At 34.3% G+C, this 22,455-nt stretch overlaps 3 protein-coding genes and 6 non-coding genes across 9 annotated transcripts; 6 read left to right on the top strand and 3 right to left on the bottom strand.

Annotated features, from left to right (window-relative positions):
• Positions 1 to 2,243: 2,243 nt before the first annotated feature.
• On the bottom strand, positions 2,244 to 2,315 carry TRNAP-UGG (transfer RNA proline (anticodon UGG)). The gene has a single exon. It is a non-coding gene; the product is annotated as a tRNA-Pro (tRNA).
• Positions 2,316 to 2,621: 306 nt separating this feature from the next.
• Positions 2,622 to 2,693, top strand: TRNAP-UGG (transfer RNA proline (anticodon UGG)). Its single transcript has one exon. It is a non-coding gene; the product is annotated as a tRNA-Pro (tRNA).
• A 2,082-nt stretch (positions 2,694 to 4,775) lies between these two features.
• Positions 4,776 to 4,847, top strand: TRNAP-UGG (transfer RNA proline (anticodon UGG)). The gene has a single exon. It is a non-coding gene; the product is annotated as a tRNA-Pro (tRNA).
• Positions 4,848 to 5,078: 231 nt separating this feature from the next.
• Positions 5,079 to 5,150, top strand: TRNAP-UGG (transfer RNA proline (anticodon UGG)). Its single transcript has one exon. It is a non-coding gene; the product is annotated as a tRNA-Pro (tRNA).
• A 557-nt stretch (positions 5,151 to 5,707) lies between these two features.
• TRNAP-UGG (transfer RNA proline (anticodon UGG)) lies at positions 5,708 to 5,779 on the top strand. The gene has a single exon. It is a non-coding gene; the product is annotated as a tRNA-Pro (tRNA).
• An 800-nt stretch (positions 5,780 to 6,579) lies between these two features.
• On the top strand, positions 6,580 to 6,651 carry TRNAP-UGG (transfer RNA proline (anticodon UGG)). Its single transcript has one exon. It is a non-coding gene; the product is annotated as a tRNA-Pro (tRNA).
• A 4,393-nt stretch (positions 6,652 to 11,044) lies between these two features.
• Positions 11,045 to 12,936, bottom strand: LOC101889991 (nucleoporin Nup43). The gene is made up of 2 exons (XM_005185820.4): positions 12,510 to 12,936; positions 11,045 to 12,451 (listed from the first exon to the last, which is right to left on the bottom strand). The coding sequence occupies exons 1-2, from the start codon at positions 12,784 to 12,786 to the stop codon at positions 11,628 to 11,630; spliced, it is 1,101 nt and encodes a 366-aa protein (XP_005185877.2). The 5' UTR covers positions 12,787 to 12,936; the 3' UTR covers positions 11,045 to 11,627.
• A 1,352-nt stretch (positions 12,937 to 14,288) lies between these two features.
• On the top strand, positions 14,289 to 16,511 carry LOC101889821 (3'-5' exonuclease). The gene is made up of 6 exons (XM_005185819.4): positions 14,289 to 14,451; positions 14,509 to 14,714; positions 14,774 to 15,001; positions 15,073 to 15,214; positions 15,605 to 15,706; positions 15,759 to 16,511. The coding sequence occupies exons 1-6, from the start codon at positions 14,392 to 14,394 to the stop codon at positions 15,915 to 15,917; spliced, it is 897 nt and encodes a 298-aa protein (XP_005185876.1). The 5' UTR covers positions 14,289 to 14,391; the 3' UTR covers positions 15,918 to 16,511.
• On the bottom strand, positions 16,215 to 22,199 carry LOC131807149 (protein hemingway-like). Its single transcript, XM_059132170.1, has 4 exons — positions 21,889 to 22,199; positions 20,659 to 21,824; positions 16,417 to 16,567; positions 16,215 to 16,355 (listed from the first exon to the last, which is right to left on the bottom strand). Exons 1-4 carry the CDS (start codon positions 22,060 to 22,062, stop codon positions 16,215 to 16,217), a joined length of 1,632 nt encoding a protein of 543 aa, XP_058988153.1. The 5' UTR covers positions 22,063 to 22,199.
• Positions 22,200 to 22,455: the final 256 nt, after the last annotated feature.

Below are 22,455 nucleotides of genomic sequence, written 5' to 3'. Positions count from 1 at the left end.
CAATTTGGAACGAGTTTGGCAATTTTCAAAAAATTAAAAACCGTTAAAATTACTACGACGGCAAATTGAAAAAAATCAATGATAATGTAACTAAAATCGCCAAAATACCTGATATAGGGAGGTCCCATTATATTGGGGCCGTACCAAAACGTGGACCTGCACAGACAATTTTCTGTCATAGGCTGTAGTATCCATTACGAATTTCAAATACCAAATTTGAAACAATTTCGGTGAAGAAATTCGCCAAAATCATCAAAATACCGTATATCGGGAGGTACCGTTATATGAGGGCTTTGCAAAGACGTGGACCTATATAGGACCTATATTATAGGCTGTAGTATCCGTTATGAACTTTAAATACCAAATTTGAAGCAATTCTGGTGAATAATGTCGCTAATGAATATGGCGGCTATACCAAATATACCGATATATTTCATTTTTAATACCAACCATCCTACACATACTACTAATTGTTCTGTCAAATTTTGAAGCTCTACGTCAAATAATGTGGACTGTATCGTGACAGACAGACGGACATCGTTAAATCACCTTAGAATTTCATGCTGATCATATGGATGTTACAAACGGAATGACCAAGTTAACATACCCTCCTTTTTAAGATAGAACCGTTATATGGGGGCTCTACGAAGACGTGGATCTGCACAGACAATATTCTGTCTTAGACTGTAGTATTCTTTATGAACTTCAAATACCAAATTTGAAACAATTCCGGTGAGGAAATTCGCTAAAATCATCAAAATACCGAATATCGGGAGGTACAGTTATATGGGGGCTATACCAAAACGTGGACCTACATGGCCCATTTTCAATACCAAAAGTCCTGCTGACATAACATATATTTGAGCAAAATTTTATCAATCTACTTCAATTCGTTCGGAAGCTAGAGTGATTTCCACAGACGGACAGACGGATAGAATTTTATGCTGATCAAGAATATATAAAGTATATATGGGGTCTAAAATGTGTATTTCGAGGTGTTACAAACGGAATGACAAACTTAATATACCCTCCATACCATGGTGGAGGGTATAAAAAGTTATTCGTGATGGAATTCAAGCGTGATAATGTTATTTCTTTAAATTTGGCTGGTAAAACACAAGTGGCTATCGTTAGAGCACTCCAGCGTTTAAATGTGAATAAATCTTTTGTGTCTTGTACCATATCTCATTTCCGTGATACTGGTAGCGTAGGCTGACGTCAAGGAAGTGGACGGAAGCAAACAGCAACATCAGCAGATGTGGTTCGAAAAGTAAAGAAGCGACTTGATCAAAACCTGAACATATCGTAATATTCCATTCGGCAAATATTGAAAAATGAACTCGGCAAAAATCATCAAAATACCGAATATCGGGAGGTACCGTTATATGGGGGCTATACCAAAATGTGGACCTATACATGTAATGTTTCGCCACCGGAGATAGAACCCACTATGACCAACAAATACCATTTTTTAGACAAATCCATGAAGAAATGCGGCACAAATGATCAAAATATCAAATATCGGGAGGTACCGTTATATGGGGACTATACCAAAACGTGGACCGATATATGTCATTTTCAATACCAACCATCCTAGACACAATATAAATTATTCTGCTAAATTTTGGCACTCTACTGTGATTTCAACAGATAGACAGACAGAAGGCCATAGTTAAATCGACTTAGAATTTTATGCTGATTATGAATATATATACATTATGGGGTCTACGACGAATATATAGACACGTTACAAACGGAATGACAAAGGGTATATTAACCTCCTTTCCAAGGCGGAGGGTATAAAAAAATGTAAAAATTATTGCGTTTGACTTTGTTGCAGTTTTTATCTCACCCTGTATATTCATGTAATTTGGATTATATTTCTCAACATACCGGATGGACCGGAATATCTATCTTTATACCGATAACCATTCATTTCTATAGACTATATGCCCGATACAAAAATTACGATGTGTGAAGTTTCTTCTAATTCGTTACATTTCGTATGGACCTGAGCATGATACAAGTAGTACGATGCAAGGATGCAAGGATGCAAGGAAGGATAGTTTAGAACAGTAGAACATGATTGAGTGTTACTGTACAATCAGCTGTACCGAGCTGATCAAAGCCAATGATGAAACATTGTATCAATGCTATATGTCTTCATTCATATTGGTTGAAATTTATGGGCCGTACTTGAAAACTAGTCTTACCGCATTAAGGTACCAACGGTAAAATATGGTGGGCTCAACCGGGATTTGAACCCGGGACCTCTCGCACCCAAAGCGAGAATCATACCCCTAGACCATTGAGCCTCACGTCGGAAGAAATTAAATTATTTTAACTCACTCAAACACAATCATGGCGAATCAATAAGATAAATTGTCGTAATAACTTTTCCATGTTTAAATTCATTGTTTCACAATAAATTTAAAAACATTGTGTAGACCGTCAGTTTTTGTTCATACAATCACAACTAATAAAAAATCTCAAAAATAAAAACAAATGTTTATACCTTATCTGGATGCTGCAGTAATATTTATCAATATAAATATCTAGATAAAATATTTTGCTTTAACTTCAGTATTTTTATAAATCGTGTGGTACACATCCCGTTATGAGGCTCAATGGTCTAGGGGTATGATTCTCGCTTTGGGTGCGAGAGGTCCCGGGTTCAAATTCCGGTTGAGCCCGATTTTTTGTATTCTCACCGAATTTTTGTCCGTTTGGTCCAAGATATTATCCTTAGGATCTAGTAACAAAATCCATTGCTATTATACCTCCCATCCAACTTATGGTAATTATTGTTATCACCTTATAGAAGATTCTTTCTAATTTGAAGATTTTAAGTAGCTTGGACAAATTCCCAATGCATTTTGTTGTAGTTTGGCCATTTTCAGGCCAGGAAACAACCTTCTTGTGACCCAACCCACATTTTTTGAACAATATTCAAATCGTAGAAAATGAGCTGACTAATTTCTAAACATATCTTTACTTCAATAAATATATCGTTGTTATTATATAATACAAATATTCTGAAGAAAGGTTTCTATCACATTACAGGGTGAGATAAAAAAACAGCAACAAAGTCAAACGCCATAATTTTATTTCTTTCTTATGGCCTTCAAACGGCCAATGGAAACGTCACGGGCTGCCCGAATGTTGCTCTGCGGTATTTTAGCCCATTCTCGGGGAAGCGCTTGCTTAAGGTGATCGATACTATGGAATGTTTTAGTGCGAACCTTGCTTTCCAAAATACTCCAGACACAATAGTCAAACGAATTGGTATCCGGAGATTTTGGTGGCCATGAAGCGAGCGCTGGAAATGAAGCGAGGAACGTCATTTTGAAACCATTCTTGGGTGACGCGTGCTAAGTGCGATGGTGCTGAGTGCAGTTGGAATGTCCAAGGTGTGCGGCCAAAATGATTGCGTGCCCAAGGCTTTAACACACCCTCCAGGATATTTTCACGATAATATTCGGCATTTATTCTAATGCCACGATCGATTAATATGAGCGGAGAGCGACCATCGGCTGTTATGCCAGCCCACACCATCACCATGGCCGGCGCTTGAGTTCTGGTGACCAACCGAAGGTGCATATTTTCAGCTGACCTCTTTGGTAAGTAAACACGATCATTTTGTTTGTTTACAAACTGCTGGACAACGAATGTTTTCTCATCGGCAGTTCACCACTTTCGGCCAAGCGAAGCAACTCTTTAGCTCTTTTGAGTCTATTTTCTTTCTGTTGCTGTGTAAGCTCTCGCACTTTTTGGAATTGCAATGGCTTTACCCCGAGCTCATTTTTCAATGTTTCTCGAATGGAATATTGCGATATGTTCAGCTCACGAGCCATTTTTCGGCCACTGCGAAGCGGGTTTCGATCAAGTCGCTTCTTTACTTTTCGAACCATTTCTGTTGATGTTGCTGTTCTTTTTCGTCCACTTCCTTGACGTCAAACTACGCTTCCAGTATCACGGTAACGAGCGATGGTACAAGACACAAAAGATTTATTCACAATTAAATGCTGCAGTGCTCTACGATAGCCACTTGTGATTTTCCAGCCAAATATTAAGAAATCACACTATCACTCTTGAATTCCTTCACGTACAACTTTTTTTCTGGAAATTTTTCGCCAAAAGACTTTGGTACGCTTGTAAACAATATAATAAGCTGTCACTGGACTAATTTTAACAGCAGTCGGACGAGTGGCTTAGAAATGACAGCAGTCTGAAATTTGTTGTAGTTTTTTCATCTCACCCTGTATATCAGGTATTTTTCATAAAATTCAGACATTTTTTGGACCCAGAGTAGAATTTTATGATAACTAATTTTGTAGGACACTTTGACTTGTTAAGATCCTGTTTAAAAGGCATATTTGGAAAAGGGAACAAACCCTTGAGGGATACAATTTTTAACCAAAATAGTCCTTGTATTGTTTTCAGTAGTATTTCCGAAGACTCTATACACTTACAATCTAAAGAGTTTAGGAAATATTAGTCCAAACGTTTCCAAAATTGTGGAAGAGTTGGGAAAGTAACTTAAAAAACCTTAACAATTATATGTATATTTCTCAAAAAAGGCATATGGAACACTTTAGCATGCATCGACGAAATGCCTGTCTTACTTACATTACAAATTATGTTAATTTTGTTTCATTGCATTATAAAGTTGTATGCTTTTCAATTGTTTTAAAAACGTGTTAGAAATTCTAAATTTCGAATAAATTAAATTAAGGTGGTAAAAAAAAAAATTGTCGTAAAGCGGCACAGCATGAGGCTCAATGGTCTAGGGGTATGATTCTCGCTTTGGGTGCGAGAGGTCCCGGGTTCAAATCCCGGTTGAGCCCGTTGAATTTTTACTGAACAAAAGTGTAAAGCAAGGGTTTGGAGTTAATCAAAAATTTATTTAACCCGATAACCGTTACTTAATATGTAATTTTTAAGCTACAACACTTATTTTACAAAATGTTAAAAAGCCCATGCAAATTAGATTTTATCCCAAATATGTTGCAAGAAACGTGTCATTGCAAACAGACATAGGAGCAAATGTTTAACAATATGTAATGTAAATGCCGCTAGGCTCAATGGTCTAGGGGTATGATTCTCGCTTTGGGTGCGAGAGGTCCCGGGTTCAAATCCCGGTTGAGCCCGGTTAATTTTTGTTGCAGGTCATTTCACTAAATATAACTTCTAATAAAAGGCCCAGTCAGAATAAATCTCATCGTGTGTCTTCAACATTTCGTTTCCAGGGCCCTTTGGAGTTGTGACTTCAAGTATTTGAAATAAGGTCGTTGCTGCACAGCAAAATATTATATCGGAAGATCTTTAGTCTCAATTCACGTTAAATTGATGTAGCGAATACTTTAAAACGGAGCTTTCCTATTGATGAATTGGAAACATAATTTAATTTTTGGCCAACCTATTTCCACCAAATAAATTGTTTTACTTTGCTGCCTAACAAATACCTTAACAGACAAGATACAATGTCATTAATAATTGGAAGCATATCGAAAAATATTTGAACATGAATATATTTAGTTTCTTTGTATGCCATATTTTTGTTATCTAAATTAAAACAAGCTTGATATCAAAAAACAAGCTGTGCATACAAACTGTTATTAAAAACAACAGGTATTTAACTTCTATTTTTAAACGAAGCATTTTAAATTGAATTCAATGACTGTCGTAGCGATATAGGTCACCATGAGGCTCAATGGTCTAGGGGTATGATTCTCGCTTTGGGTGCGAGAGGTCCCGGGTTCAAATCCCGGTTGAGCCCAATAAGTTTTTGAATATATCTACCATTCAAATAAAACATTGTAATAAAAAGATATATAGGGCAGGCGTATGGGGTTAAGAAAGAGCGAGGGGAGAATACTTTTGGTGTCTACAAAAGACGGTTATATTGTGAAAATGCAACTTGTCGACGTTATTCTTCTTCTCTACGATGAACATACCACGTACAAGAGACTGTGTTATTACAACTCAGAATTCGTTGTATGGGTAGTAGGATGCTTACGGGACTTTGGAGTAAGAGCAAAACACCACTTAAAGTTGTTAATTATGCCATTGGATGTTAAATTACTAATATAAGATATTTTAAATTACATGAAAATTAAAGACTTCATTTCGAGATTTAAATTTTTCCAATAACTTCTTCTCATTTAGTCAATCAATTTTATCGTTATGAATTGTCAAATATCACTAAATGATAGAAAAACAACAATAAAATTGATGTAAAAGCATTAATTTTCTTAGTAAAAGCCTTTTTGTCCATATTTTACATATGATTTCTAAGGTTACTTTAAGATGCACTATGTAACATTTTTAAGATGTTTTTTTTTTATTTTGGAGTACACTTTTGTAGTTTTTCGATAGTTGTGATACTTATTGGCCTAATGGCTTTTTCATCGCAACGTATAAATAAATGAAATGAAAACAAGCTCAATAAAAAAAAAAAACACCTGTGAATACAAAATATTGTTGAAAACAACTCGTATTCAAGTCTTTTGCTTTATGCAAAAAAAAAAAAAAAAAACTTAACAACAGTACCAGTCATAGCAATCGCGGCCGATATGAGGCTCAATGGTCTAGGGGTATGATTCTCGCTTTGGGTGCGAGAGGTCCCGGGTTCAAATCCCGGTTGAGCCCAGTGTTTTTTAACTATTGCAGTGAAATTAATATAAAAAATCAAAGGGTTACATTCAAAACAATTCTCAAAAATATTGTATTGATATTTATAAAAAATGTGTGATTTATTGGTTAAATAGTGGTAGAACAAGAGAAAACGTCAAAAAATCAAGGCCAAATCAGGATGACGCTTTTAATTAAATGTAACTAAAATATTTAAAATCCCAAACAATAACACAACAACCCCACATTGAAACTTTTTTGAGGTGGAAAATTCACAAACCTACTGGAAAATGTTAAGAAAATCTTAGAAATAAGTAATATGTTGGTACACTTATATTGAAAATTACCATTGATGAGGTATATTTTTATAAAATACTAGCTAAACACGGTGCGCTTCGCTACCCCATTCGATTTTACATGCATTCAAAAATTTTATCTACAAATATTTGTTGGTTTACAAATAAACAAAATAAGACAAATTCAAAAAAAAATTAAAAACTTGAGTCGAACCTGGAGAGTTTCTAGTGTATAATTCGCATATGCTAATTTGCAATAAGTTCGAAATATATACTACTTTCCAGAGAACGGCCCTTGTAAGCCATCATCCACATCAAATATGCCTGATGAGCCGCTTAACCAACGGCGAAACGCGTCGCATAGTGGTGAGTGTGTGATAGTGTCTATCTGGCTTTCCTTTTCACTGCAAATTTCAGATCATTAAGCTCGTCTCGAAAGAGAAAACAAACACTTAAATCATAAAACATATGATCTTCGCCTTAACAAGGCAAAACTCAAAAATTCAGCCGAGCCTGGCTGTGGGATTTGAACCGCGGACCTCTGTGTGCAGCCAACTAGAAGTTGCCGTCTCTACGTTCAGAGCCATTAACCCGTCTTCCTAAAGCAGCACTAAAACAAGTGTATGCATTGGAAGCAATGTAGTTGTTGTGGACAAAAAAAAATCCATCACTACAAAAACAAAACGTTGCTGGGAAAAAGATCTGCCAATAGAACTTGAGTCGAACCTGGAGAGTTTCTAGTGTATAATTCGCATATGCTAATTTGCAATAAGTTCGAAATATATACTACTTTCCAGAGAACGGCCCTTGTAAGCCATCATCCACATCAAATATGCCTGATGAGCCGCTTAACCAACGGCGAAACGCGTCGCATAGTGGTGAGTGTGTGATAGTGTCTACCTGGCTTTCCTTTTCACTGCAAATTTCAGATCATTAAGCTCGTCTCGAAAGAGAAAACAAACACATAAAAACGTAATTATTGTAATACTTTTATGCGTAAACAAACAAATAGCTCGGTCTACCAACGCATGAACATGCCAGGAAAAGCTGACCATGATAAAAGTAGGAACATGCCAAATTTAGTCCGCATACACGAGTGGTTTGTCCTTTGGATTTATTCATAGCAAATGCCAAGCGTGCAGGAAACTTCAATTATTTGAAGTTGAGAGGCTTATCTGGTGCAATTAAAGAATTCGAGGTAGCGTAATAATCGTATCCTCAATTAAATTGTTGTATAGCTTTTTACAGTCAGCCTAATACCATTGCAAACGCGTTGTGGATCAATGCTTCTTAATAAAATCATATCCCAATCTGAACTGATTTTATTATAATTTAACAAAATTTACTTTTAATTCCGTCACACCTTCCATATTTCATTGAAATTCGAGGAACATACTGTGTTTGACAAACTTATTTTTGTACCAAATTTAGTGACTCGTGGAATCGGATATACGTATTGTGTTTGGTGCATCAAATAAACGGAATCGGCCGAAAATACATATGGGAGCTATATCCAATCTGAACTGATTTTAATATAATTTGAAAACATTTATTTTCTGATCAAATCTCGTCGCACATTCTAAATTTCGTTGGAATCGAACATATATAGCGTGTTTGGTGCATCAAATAAACGAAATTGGTCAAAAATATATATATGAGAGCTATATCCAAATCTGTACCAATTTCAATGTATTTGGCAAATGTATGTATGTTCGATTTAAACTCCGTCACTCATTACAAATTACATTGGAATCGAACAAACCTATTGTGTTTGGTGTATCAAATAAAATAAATCGGTCGAAAATGTATATATGGGACCTATATCAAAATCTGAAACGATTTCAATATGATTTGGCAAATTTATTTTCTAATCAAATCCTGTCACTTATTTCCAATTTCATTAAAATAGAACATACATATCGTATTTGTATGGGAGCTATATCCAAATCTGAACAGATTTCAATATAATTCTTCCTTAAATTCTTCTTTAATTCTTCCTTAAAATGTTATAAGCATAAATTACATGCTCATTTCAACCAACATATTATTATTTTTTATTTTTGTTTATTTTTGTTTTAATGTTTAATTTTAATTATCTTTAAGATTAAGAATATTAAAAATAATTTTAGAGTAGTTATGTATAGAAGTTTTTGGAGCCGTCCGTGCCCTAGGGGCTAGGTAACTGTGTTAATTGAATATAAATAAAAAAAATAATTTGCAAAATGTATGTTCGTTTTAAATTCCGTTAAACATTCCAAATTTCATTGAAATTAGAGATACTTAGCGTGATTGGTGCATCAAATACATAAAATCGGAAGAATATGTATATGAGAACTATATCCAAATCTGAACCGATTTTAATATAATTTGGCAAAACATTTTTTAGACAAATTGCATCACACATTCCAAATTTCATTGAAATGTGGCGAACACATCGTGTTTAATGCATCAAATACATGAAATCGGCCGAAAATATATATGGAAGCTATATCCAAATCTGAACAGATTTTAATATAATTTGGCAAATTTATTTTTGTTCCAAATTCTGTTATGCATTCCAAATTTGGAGACTGTATCTGTAATCTATCAATAGATATGCATATATAAAATCTGAATTTTTGGGAGGTACCTCCGATTCTGATGCCATATCTCCAGTTCCAAGTGAAATTTCAAAAATTTATATAGCCTATGTTACTTTCAGGTGATGTTGTAGTATACTTGAAAATTTTGAGGAAAATCTGTTCAGCGGCTTTCGAGTCCATAAATTACAAACATAAAAACATTTTCCTCTTTTTTACATATATATATTCACTGAGAAATAAAAATATAAAAAATTGAAACCCTGTGAAATATTTTAGAAGCTAAGGTTATAAAGATGCTAAAACCAAACCTTGAACGACTTTTGACCATTTATGAAGAAATCAAAAAAAAAATCAACAGGAAAGTAAAAAAGGATCCCTGGAATGGGCTCTCCGAACCCGTTAGCTTTCTGTCATAGTTGCACCCATTGAGGACTCAAAATAATTAATGACAAACTCTTCTATACATATTACATATTTTTTGGCTATACATTACTATAAACCCACATTCACCATTTGAGTTAAAAGGTTATTAGACAAGCAATGCATCCAAAATTATAGTCCGAAGTGAAATGATTCATAATTTTTATGCATTCGTTCTTCCATTGCTATTGAAATGCATCAATACGACAGTATGAAATAGTGTCGTTGCTTTAACGTGCACTCATTATTTTTGTTGATTGTCTTGAACACACAACAAATTGTAGGTGATGCATCAAAAATAACAAAACAGTTGTATCATTTATTTACTGTTCGTTGACATTCTAATGCAGTGCAAACAATGGAAGTCGAAATATAATAAAAACTGATAAGTGCGGCAATTTTTTTTTTGCTCAATGTAAGCCGTTGTTATAATTTTATAACTTACTTTTATATATTTTGTTAGAAAAAAAAATAAATAAGAAACTTGAAATAAACGTTCCACAAGAAAACCATTTATGATTAAATCAAGCAATAGTACGACCATTCGCATGATTCGCTATAGTTTAGTGGATTTTGTGAAATTTTCATAGAAAAATGCAAACTAATTGGCATATAACAAACATGAACCATGGACTGGTAGATTCTGCTGGTCATCCAAATCCTTAGTGATGCAGAAAGTACCGTTTTGGAACATCCAGAATAATTGCCCCTATTACAATAAAACACCAGGAGATTAACCGATTGGTAATAAAATCAGCACCGAGAATGTTGCACTTCGAGCTACCATAAGTTTTAGCTTCAGTAAGTTGAGTTTTCCAACGATATCCATCAACAATAGCAGAGTGCGGGAAAAGTGCCAAATTATCGTGTGTTTAATCCAATTCCAATTTCATCATCGATAAAATTACATTTCAATACCAAGATCATTAAAACACACACATACCGCTCCAAAAAAAATCTACACAGACCTATTATAACTGTTGCACTGTCAAAATAACACTGAACGAATATGCATTGGACCCAAAATACTAAATTGTAACTTTAGAGTTAAAAAATCTGGGTAGAACTTCAAAAATAACAAGTACTGTAATCTACCATTATAGTGGGACTATTAAAAACAGGAGTTCAAGTGTAAAATCACAGGCAAATCGGTTGGTTATTGGGAATTGAACCTTTACATCACGGAATATCAGGATGCTCAGCTGAACAATGGAATTTTTCTCACAGTTAGTTGCAGGAAGCGTTTCTACATACTGGTCTTAACATATAAGATACAAAACGTTGAGGAAAATTTTGAAGTCTATAATGTTGCAAAGCGGCATGAGTTGAACAATGTCGAAAATCATATCAGCAAATCTAAGAAATAAGTACATACATACAAAAATATGAAATAAATGAAACCAACTTACCAAGCTTAAAAAGTTAATTTTAATCTTGCTTATCTTAACTTATGTTAATTTCTATTCAAATGGGAATCTTGATATACTGTAATGATTTCACGAGTTTTTGAAGTTCTTACGATTATTTTTTCAATTATTTGCTTTAATTTTTTTAAGTTTGTGCTATTCTAAAAGAAACAAAAATATGAAATGTTAAAACTATGATTCCATAAAAGACAGAAAAATCTTACATTAATTAATTTTTTTAACTTGCATCCACTTCAATCTTCACCACCAGGGTCAAAATCGTTGTTGCCTTATAATACATTATCTACAAAATAAATTGCTTCACTATCACTTCCACAGATTATCTTAGAACTTTGTGTATCGAATGAATTAATTGCCTTTCGCAAGTCTGTCATTAGAGCCGTAACACTTATGCGATTTTTGGCACGTTCTCCGTTCAACCATGGATTGGTATTTTCTGTTGCGGTCGTTGATGGTTCCATAGCACGGTGTACACCACCACTCATGGTTGGATGTTGTGCCCAAAGCCATAGTTCACCTGCTTCGGCAGTGGTAAACAGCTTAGATGGATCGGAACGATGAAAACCAATATCAGTTATGGGACTAGTGTGGGCCGATAAATATGAGGCAGGATATCCTGGATTTCTTAAATCCCAAACCGTAATGGAACCCTCTTCAGAGCCGGCCATCACAACATGTGGCTGTGTTGGATGAGATGTTAAGCAGGAAACATAGTTACAGCGTTTTTCATCTTCGCATGAGGTCATAAAGGCCGTAGTTGCAGATCCATCAGAAGACGATCTTATATCAAACATCCGTATAATACCCATACGATTGGCTGTCAACACTTCTTGGGGATTAACATAAAGAACAGATAGCAGTGAGCAACTATCGGCTTCTATGGAACGTCGCACAGCTAAGTGAGCCTGTGTATCGACAATATTTAAACGGCCATCTTCTCCAACTGTAGCCACATCTTTGCCATATACGGAAATAGATGAACAACTGGAACATTTGCCACTAGCTATAAAACTGTGTAATAGCTCACTATTGGCTTCCTTTAGTAAAACGTCTTCTTCCACAGCCTTTTTAATTCTAAACAAGGTTACGCGGCCTATTGAAAGAAGCCAGTGATTTAATAAAATACACCTAAATCTGTTTTTAAGACTTACCATCGCTACAACTTACTACAGCTGTATCGTCTGTAACAAATTCAATGCCCGTAACATCGCCATTCATAGCCAGCTTATCACTACATCTGGGAACAAATTCATTGTATTCCGAGCCATCATATTGATTCCGATGCAAGCGCCAGATACGCAAAAAATTCTTTGGCATATCCCAGCTACCGGTCAGAAATCTTTCGCTTTCACGCAGTTGCTCTGGTACCCAACGCACCTTGGAAATCTTTTCTGAGATGAAAAATGTATTGACTTTTGCATCAGCCATTGCTATATTTGTTGCAATTGTGTATTTTTTTCTGGAAAAATTATACCCCTCAACTTTTGTTTATTAGCAAACCGATTGTTTATTTAGGGTTATGCGTGCAAAAAGAAGCGGTAAACAGGAACATCTGTGTTGAAAGCTAAGTGTTGCCAACTAAAATATTTTCAATATGTTGGCCACACATAATAGACAAGAATATTGCTATGTTTACATTGGAAATCTGGTAGCAAGAATAGTCATTTGCATTTTCATCAACGCAGCTGAGGGAACAATAAACATTTTTCGAATTCAAAATTCTGAATGACAAATTATATAAATAAAATAAGGCTCAGGTTCCATCCATGGTACTATAAAATCAACGTAGGGCTATGATACCATATAATTTTAGTTTTCTTTTATTTTCTTGGCTTAATAAGTCAACTTTATTAATGATTTGTGTGTATAAAATGGATTTATAAATATAAATTTTGACAATGAGATGTTGTCAAATGAATAATTTGGAAAAATATTGTAAACACGTTATTCCATGACTTTACCTTCTTAATTCTACCGTGCTTTAATCGATATTTTTCCTTATTTTAAAAATGATTAAAAAAAACAAAAGATGAATTAAATTCGTGGATTTTGTTAAAAAAAAATGATCCAAACTGGACAATCTTTCAATGCCATGGCAAAACGGGTTAATATCTTTAATACGCATCTCGCATTGAATGTTTCTTCCAATAATTAATTTTGAAAATAATCTGTGTTTAATTTTCAAAGCAATAAAACATGCACAACTAGGCAGAATTCGAGCACTCTTAGATACAAATTGCAATCAGCTGGTAGCTCTACCTTACTTTTTTTTATTGTACTATGGTCGTGCATATTTAAGCTAAATCTGTTCCAATAAATCCGTAAAGGAAAACCTACTAATTTTTGAAGAAACATTAAAAACTTTTTTGACATATCAATGTCCTCAAGCGTTGATGCATCTATCTGGGTTTTTCTACCATGGTTTTTGTTGAGAGTGATTTGTTTAATTATAAATCGTTGTGGTTATTTTCCGCCTGCTACTATTTTTGGTCAAAGAGTAACACAAAACAAAAATCAAAAGTTTTTTCTTTTTAAGTCTAAAACAGAGCCAGCGATTCATTTTTGTTCATTCACACTGAAACACACATCAAATTAAGGACTGATTCTGTTTTAAGGAATTTATTAATATATATTTTGTGACTTAATATAAAGGGATATCAGAGTTGCTGTAGTTTTCCCATAGAATTTGACATTAATATGCCATGAATAGATAAATGGAAACATGGCTTTTAAAGACATACAAAACTTACTTTCTGGACAGTTCCAGCAGGAAAAGTAATCAGACAGACTTATACATGAAAATTAATTGTGGCCTGTTCGTTTCTTTAACTTAGTTGAAATAATGTAAAAACGGCCGATATTATGCCGACAAATGCGTAGTTGGCAACACAGACTGTATAAGAATTTTGGCGCGCTTTAATTATAAACATGGAATGTAAACAAAGTTTTTCGTCACATTCCTTCGTTGTAACCGGACGTTTAAGGTTGTTGATTGTTGCTAAAATTATACAAAGAAAATAAATCTACACAAAAATGCCACCACGCAAGCGTAATTTAAAGGTAGCGATGAATTCAAAAGATGAGGACAAAATGGTAATGCAAAATTTTTCGCAGTAGTAGACGTTGGTGTTTTCATTTTACTCTCCGTAGACCACACAAGATAAGGAAAATGAGGAAAACCCTGCAAAGAGACGTAGTACAAGGAGCACACGAAATACACGTTCCATGGCTGAAGAGGGAGCCACGGCATCGCCGGAAAAAGAAGAAAAGAAACAATTACCATTTGTTAAGTACAAAGGAGCTATTAAATATTTCACAGATGGTAATGAAATTGCCGAAGCCTCTGATGGTTTAATGTAAGTACAGTTTTTCTGAAATAAGTTTCCCATAATAATGAAATGTATTTCAATTATAGACAATTTGTTGAAAAACAACCTGGAGATGGCCTGGTACCCATCGCATTTGACATGGAATGGCCGTTTTCATTTAAAACTGGTCCAGGCAAATCCGCGGTTATACAAATCTGCGCCGAAGAAAAGTGTTGTTATATATTTCAACTGACGAATCTCAAGAAATTGCCTGCAGCACTTGTTGCCTTGCTCAAACACAAGCGGGTACGTTTGCATGGTGTTAATGTTAAAAAGTAAGTTTTACATTTCATATTTGATTAGAAATAATAACTTATGTATATGCTTTTAATGTGATTCTTTCTAGTGATTTTCGTAAGTTGGGTAGGGACTTCCCAGAAATTAATTCAGATGATTTAATTGTGAATGGCTTGGATCTGGGGGTTTGGTGCAATGAAGTATGTGAAACTGGCGGACGCTGGAGTTTAGATCGTTTAGCGAGTTATGTGGTAAGTTGTGTCGTACTTTTTATAAGTCAAGACAATCTTAATTTTATATAAAAATGATTTACGACCCTTGATTTTGCTCTTAAATAATGAATGAGCAAATGCTTAAATATTGAATTTGAGTCCGTATCTTAACTATCATGTATTTCGATTCACATTTTTTTTATTAGGACAAAACATATTGTAATGACTTCCTGTAAAAAGTTCAGAGAAATGTGAACGAAAAACTAGAAGTATTTTTTTGGACATATTTTATTGAATTTGTTTAGAATATTTTATAGTCTTTGCAGTCTGGGTACCATTTTAAAGTTTTCGTTGGAAGCAATGAAAAATGCTTACCTCTAAAAAATCGTAGAGTTTTTACTAAACTAGAGTTGTTTTCATTGTTTGCAGGTTGGAAAGGCTATAGATAAAAACAAAAAAGTACGAATGAGCAAATGGCATGTTATTCCATTGGATGAGGATCAATTGATGTACGCTGCCATAGACGTTTATGTAAGTTGATACAACGATTTTTTAAATTATTACTAAGAATTTACCTCTACAGATTGGTCAATTAATTTATCGAGAGCTTGAAAGGCGAGCAAAACTTAAAGAAGAAAACGAAGCGAAATTTATTGAGAAAAATGGCGAAGCTGCATTTAAAGCTGTCAAGGCATTGGGTGAAAGTTTCCTTAATGAAAAAGCTGAAGAGGTTGCAATTTAATTCCCAAAGTTATACCAAATGCTGACTGATTTTTAATGTTAATTAAGTTAAGCGCAATATATCATTTATCGTATTCAATTGTTTTTAATTTTGATAAAAAATGTTAATATCCAAAAACTATCAAGTTTTGAGAAGCATCTATTATGGTATCTAATTGTTTATATTTGAGAAAAATCTAAATAAGAAATCATCAAGTTTTGACAAAAATAAAATATTTATTATTTTTGAATATGTATTTAAAAATTAGAAAATATATTGTTGAGGAATTATATACCGCAATTGGGGAATTTAGTTAAATTATGTTATTAGTGGTCTTCGCCGCAGGGCTATAGCCTCTAGTTTACGTTTTAATACCTGATTATCCAAATCGATTTGCCTTTGTTGTTTTTTACGATTTACAGCTGATGTTGTCAGACGAACATTTGTTTGGACATTTGTCTGAAAAATATTCAACATGTTATACATTCATTTTATAAGTATTTCGTTTTTAGAAAAATACCTTAGAAGATTGAGATTTGTGTTGTGCACTCTTTGCCACGTAAGTGGGTTTTTGAGTAAGAATTTTACGCAATAAAATTTGATTGTGACGTTCGATTTCACGCATGCGTTCATTGGAGAAACTCATACTTTTTCGAGGATGTGATTTTACTCTGAAATAGATTAATTCAGTTTAGAAAAGTTGGTAGTTAAAAATGGTTACAAAATTTTAAGAATTTAAATAAAAATAAAAGCGAATAAACTTCTTTTCATTCCAGAAATTAAAATTAGAAACATTACTACCCTTTGAAGTACGCTATGTTACCAAATAAGCATAATAATATAGAAAATATCTGCAAAAATCAAGAAATATCTGATAAAAATGAAGAAACTATTTAGGATTAGTTGTTGTGTTTCAACGAGAAGTGATTTAATTAAAAAATGCGCGGTTGATTGGAATTTTGACTATTTTTCACACAATTTGATTCAATGACCATTAAAACTTACAGGCTTTGGTCTTAACTCTAACCGCATGCAAAAAGCAGCGAAGAATGGACTGTAATTGAGATATGTAGTGCTATTTCATCTATTTCAGAATATTTACCAATCATTTTCAAAAAATATGTTTATATCAACTCAGTGGGTCTAGGCCCAATATTTCGTTGCTTACAATTTTTTTTGGTACAATTAAACTCCACAATTCAGTCTTGTAGGGTATAATTACAATCTTAGCCCTAAGACCACAGAGGGTATATATAATTGCATGTTGCCTCATCAAAATAACGGTTCTAGATTATATGTTTTAAAACATTTGGAGGGGATCTAGTGATATCTTTCTATCTTTCGTTTAGCTTAGTGCAAACTTCGAACAAATTCTAAGATCATCAACATCAGCGAATTTCTTCGTAGAAACTCTGTATTATTCGAAATCAGTTTTAAGAGTTAAAGTAGTATTTTGTTTGAATCCGTGCCAACTTTTATCACAAAAAAAAAAAACATAATTTCAGATTAACTTATGAATTATATTAGAATACGAATTCTTCCTTACATAAATCGTCGATTTTTAAGAAACAGATTTTTCTGGATAAAAAAATATTTGGGTTTTCAGAATATTTATACAGATCTTCCGAACAAATATTGTAATTTTCTATAAAAAATAATATTTTTTCAAGCAGTTAGTTTCATATAACCCCAGACTAAAACTTTGAAGTATTTTCAAGAAACTACTGATACAGGTCTACCTAATAAAAATCATGGATTTTTTCATTTTTTATATTAAAGATCGTTTTTTTTTCAGACATTTCTTTTAAGAGTGTCCTGACAAAACATATCTAATATTTAAGACAATTTTTTGAAAGAAAATTGTTCAAAGGCCTTTTGACTAAAAATAAAAAAGGTCATCGATACGAGAAAGACAATATTCAGAGATTTTTTCAAGAGCCTTCTGGCAAAAAAACTAATTATATAAAAATAGTTTTTACAACTTCTTCTTGAAACATATGACAGTTTTTTTAAGAAGGGCCCCTTGGCCATAATTTATTTTTGGCATTTTTTAAGCAACTCCTGATAAAAACTTCTGGATTGTTTAAGGGTTGAAAATTCCAGGTGCCCGAAGTTTGAAGGAAATCGCTGACTTTGTTCCGCATGTTATGAAAGTTATAATTATTCAGATCTCTGGGATGTGCGATGTTTGAAAAGAATCGCATGTTTAATTTGACTTTCATAAGTGTTATAGTAATTCAAAATTTTGAATTTGGGAAAATACCACAAGGAGTGGTCCGCTACTTTTGAACTTCACACAATATCTTGTGTTGGTAAACATATTGAAATATGCTAAATTTGAAGACAATCAGACTCTCATTTTACATTTCAAAAAAAGCTAAGATTATTCTAAATTTTAACCCTTTGAGGGGGAAGGTACTTGAAGGACTGGACCGATATTGTCCATTTTCGCAGCCGACCTAGCACTGATACAAATTATACGATTTTAAATGTTGCAACAAAATCACATGATCCTGAGATAAATTATTTTCAATTGAAATTGAGAACTTCGCAGAAGTAATGGACTGATACTTCTCATTTCCGAACTCGATATAAGTTTGGTTATAATATTACGTATTAAGTTTGCACCTAAGCGGATACTGCCTTCGAGTGTTATCATGCGCTCGGAAACACCAAGAGCCCGACGTTATTCATTTCTTAGTAATGAAGAACTAAGTTTCTGTGCTTTGTGTTAATTAGGAAAAATATCATGCAGAAAGCAGTTTGTTTACATTATCTTTTAAGAGTTATTCGCCTAATAGAGCTCCCACGTTGTTATACCCACACCATTCCATGGAGGGTATATTAACTTTGTCATTTCGTTTGTAACTCCTCGTAATGCTTATGATAGACCCCACAAAGTGTATATGTTCTGAATTGGCGTAAAATTTCTAAGTCGATTTAGGAATGTCCATTTGCCTGTCTGTCCGTCGTTTGTTATCTTCCGAACAATTTGGGATAAAAGGCTAATGATATTGCCAGAAGTCAGGTTAAGTTCGTAAATGGGCCATGTCGGTGCAGGTTTTCGTATAGCGGGTAGCTCCCGATATTCGATATTTTAATGATTTTAGCGACATTATTCACCGGAATTGTTTCAAATTTCGTATTTGTTGTTCGTAATAGGTACTACAGCCTATGGCAAAAAACTACATATGCCAGCCCACGTCTTCGTATAGCCCCCATATCACAGTGATCATTTAAGCGGTATTTTCAGAATTTGTGGACATTTTTCAAGTTCCTTCCAAAGGTTATTAAAACTTCGGCCCCGCTAAAATTAATTTTTTTTTAAAAATTTTAACTACGAATACTGAGTACATTAATGTCCCATAATTTAAATATTGATCAAATTGTCTCAATATTTGAGAGCATGAATGAAAGAGGTAGATTGTGAAGATTAAGATATATACAACAAATAAACCAATAAATATACCCTCAGAAGGTATATATCACTTGATACGGCCAAAACGTGCCTAATCGAAATAACCGTTTTAGACCTTAGGTCTCTTGGATCGAATTCTTTTCAGGGCATTTGGTGTCAATCTAGCGATGTACGTCCGTCTGTCTGCTGGCTGGTGCGCACCATAACTCTTGAAGGGAGTATCCGATTTGGTCCAAACTATCGTACATCGTAATATCATTATCAAACATGTATCGAGTTCGGAAATGGGCAATATCGGCCCAATCCTTCCGGTATCTCCGCCGCAAAAGATCAAAATTATCAAAAAAAAATATTTTACTGCACAGAAAGAGAAAGGATAATTAGATTTTGCTCCGACTTTGCTAATCCTAATATTTGCATCAGTGCTAAGTAAGTTGCGAGAATGGACAATTACGGTCCACTCCATCAAGTACCTCCTCCACAAAGGGTCAACATTTTGAATAATTATAACTTTTATAAAATGTGACGTAAAAGTGCGATTGTCTTCAAATTACACACATCACAATATTTTTATTAACCCGAGGTCTGGGGTGAAGAAGGAATATATCGGTCCAATCCCTGTGGTACCTCGCCCACTAAGTGCTAAAATTTTGAATATTCATGAAGCTCATAAAGCTTCATTTCGATTCCATTCCATTCAGACTTGACACATGTCAATATTTCTATCCACATAAGATCACGGGGGTATCTTCCCCCACAAAGGGTCAAAGTTTTGAATAGCCAAAACGATTTTAAAATCCGCATCCACTTCTCTTCGTATTTCACGCATCCCATTATTTCTAACACAAAATCTCCTGTTAAAATGGAATATATCGGTAAACTCCTTCTGGTACCTCCCTTGTCAAAGCTTTAAATATCCATGAAGCTTATAAAACTCGAAATCTCCTTCCTCCATCAACACAAGATATGTTATAAAGATGGTAGAGATAAGTCCATTTTTTCTGCCATCTCCCCCACACAGGGTTCCAAAAAAGCTCAAAGAGAGCGAAATAAGTATCCGACTCTCTTTAAATTTCACATATACAAACATTTTTGCTAACACGAGATCTGTTATGAAGATGATATATATCTACGAACCTCTTCTGGTATCTCACCCACAAAGGGTCACAATTTTCAATACTTTTATCTGTCATATCCAACATTTGTTGAGGGTATACATCTGTCAGCTAAACCGACTGATGTTTTCTTACAGATATCCGAATTCTTATTTTTTCATTACTGTTTCTGAATACAAACTACAGCTCTATCATATCCTCCCATAGAATAGCAAGCATTCGGTATTACCTGAAACGATCCGTTGTTGGAGATGGTCTAATGAAATTGGCATGAAAAACATAATCTTCGGAATTAAAGCAGCTGGGTGTTTTGCTGGTTATTTGATATTCAAATTGTGTATCGTAGTAGCTTTCATCTTCGTAATCATTGTCATTATCAACACCTTCCGGAGAAGATGATTTTTCGTGATATTCCAATTCGACTTCCTTGTCACCAGGATCACTGCTTATTTCATCAGTTGCTTTATTATTTCTCTCTTCCACAGAGTTACCTCTATTTTGAGAATCATTTTCAGCATTTGCTTCGTTGCGTTCCTCAAGATTCTGTGATTCGTCGCTCTTCGAATGTGATTTCTGCTGTTCCGACGCATAGGTAATATTTGTAGCATTCATAGCATCGAAAAATGCCTTTGCAATATTTTCAGGGCTCAAAATGTGATTTGGTTCAAAGCTGAATGTCATTCGAATGGAATCATCTGGCCTATGATATGGTTGTGGCAAGTCATCGGTAACAATGGTATCAATTTCTTCGACATCTCTACTTTGGTTTTGTAAACTGGTCAAAGAATTTCCAACGATTTCTACAAAATCTGTTTGAATTTGTTGTGGTATTTGGGGTATGGGTGTAAATTGTTCCATAATTTTGTCGATCAATTCTGGTATGGGATCTATTTCAGATTCCTTGGGTGTTTGTTTTTCAGATCCTAAACTTTCTTCCTTGTGCAGAGAGTTTGAGTCATCCTCGTCTTCCTGGGAACTTTCACTTGCTGAAGTTTTGGAATCTGATTGCACACTTTCCAAACGATTACTGCTACCTTCACTACTGTTGATTTGTTTCGGTGTCTTGGCTGAGTTCTGTAGCAAATAATGTTCTTCCATTTCACGGATCTTTTGGAATTCCCTTTCCTCATCGCTGTCATCTAGGGATTCTTCTTCGCTAACAGAGCTATCACTGTCCTCATCAATACTCTTCAAAGGTTGTGTTTTTTGATATTTTAGTGGACGAATTTCACGACGTATACGTGTCATTGTCAAATTTTCCTCTTCTTGGAAATGCATAGATGGTGTATTAATCTCCACCAATGTTTGGCCCACAATAACGTCATCCTCCTCGTCCGATGAACTGTCAAATGGCACGGCATCTGTTTGTAGGGGAGCACTATATCTAGAGGGAACCTGAACAAATAAACGAAAATATGAACACAAATATTGAAATCAAAATTGCATCAAATTAATTTACCATTTTTGAGTTACTGGCCGAATCATGTCCTTGGCCATCGTTGTCATCTGCATCACTAACTTCGGATATTTCACTTTCAATTTCAGTTGCCTCCGGCACTTCAGTGTCAGATTCTTGTTCAAATGTATCGTCGGCATAGCGTTCCTCATCTGAAATAAATGATTCGGCGCTCATCACGTGTCCTTAATTAGAAAGCACTTAGAAATTCTCAAATATCCTGATTAACCGAAAGTCGGTGGTGATTTGTTAGAAAATAAAAAAAAACGATAGGAAAAAATATGACAAGTTTTCCAAAACTTCACAATGCAAAAAAGTTGTCTTCAAATTCTTCGAATATATCAATGGCTAATTTATTGCAACCATGGCAACAAAATGACACATGTTGCCATTGTCGATAATTTAATAACTTTGATATATCCTCTCCGAAAAATGGTATTTCCTTTGTACTTATTGTTTGTGTGTTTTCCTCTATGAGTTGGTCGCTTCGTTGACTTTATTCGTTGACTGGTCAAAGAAAAACACCGTTCATTTTATTTTTGATGATTTTTTTTATTTATGACTTTATCC

Source organism: Musca domestica, unplaced genomic scaffold, assembly GCF_030504385.1.
Source record: "Musca domestica strain aabys unplaced genomic scaffold, Musca_domestica.polishedcontigs.V.1.1 112, whole genome shotgun sequence".
Classification (NCBI taxonomy): domain Eukaryota; kingdom Metazoa; phylum Arthropoda; class Insecta; order Diptera; family Muscidae; genus Musca; species Musca domestica.
This window is presented reverse-complemented; position numbering and strand designations above follow the sequence as displayed.

Coding starts and splice junctions, on each gene's coding strand:
- LOC101889821 (XM_005185819.4), top strand. CDS start 14,392: ATGCCACCACGCAAGCGTAATTTAAAGGTAGCGATGAATTCAAAAGAT. Junction 14,715..14,773: donor GAAGCCTCTGATGGTTTAAT/GTAAGTACAGTT, acceptor TTTCAATTATAG/ACAATTTGTTGAAAAACAAC. Junction 15,215..15,604: donor ATCGTTTAGCGAGTTATGTG/GTAAGTTGTGTC, acceptor CATTGTTTGCAG/GTTGGAAAGGCTATAGATAA.
- LOC131807149 (XM_059132170.1), bottom strand. CDS start 22,062: ATGAGCGCCGAATCATTTATTTCAGATGAGGAACGCTATGCCGACGAT. Junction 16,568..20,658: donor CCAACAACGGATCGTTTCAG/GTAATACCGAAT, acceptor AATCTATTTCAG/AGTAAAATCACATCCTCGAA. Junction 16,356..16,416: donor ACAAATCTCAATCTTCTAAG/GTATTTTTCTAA, acceptor AATATTTTTCAG/ACAAATGTCCAAACAAATGT.
- LOC101889991 (XM_005185820.4), bottom strand. CDS start 12,786: ATGGCTGATGCAAAAGTCAATACATTTTTCATCTCAGAAAAGATTTCC. Junction 12,452..12,509: donor TGTAGTAAGTTGTAGCGATG/GTAAGTCTTAAA, acceptor TTCTTTCAATAG/GCCGCGTAACCTTGTTTAGA.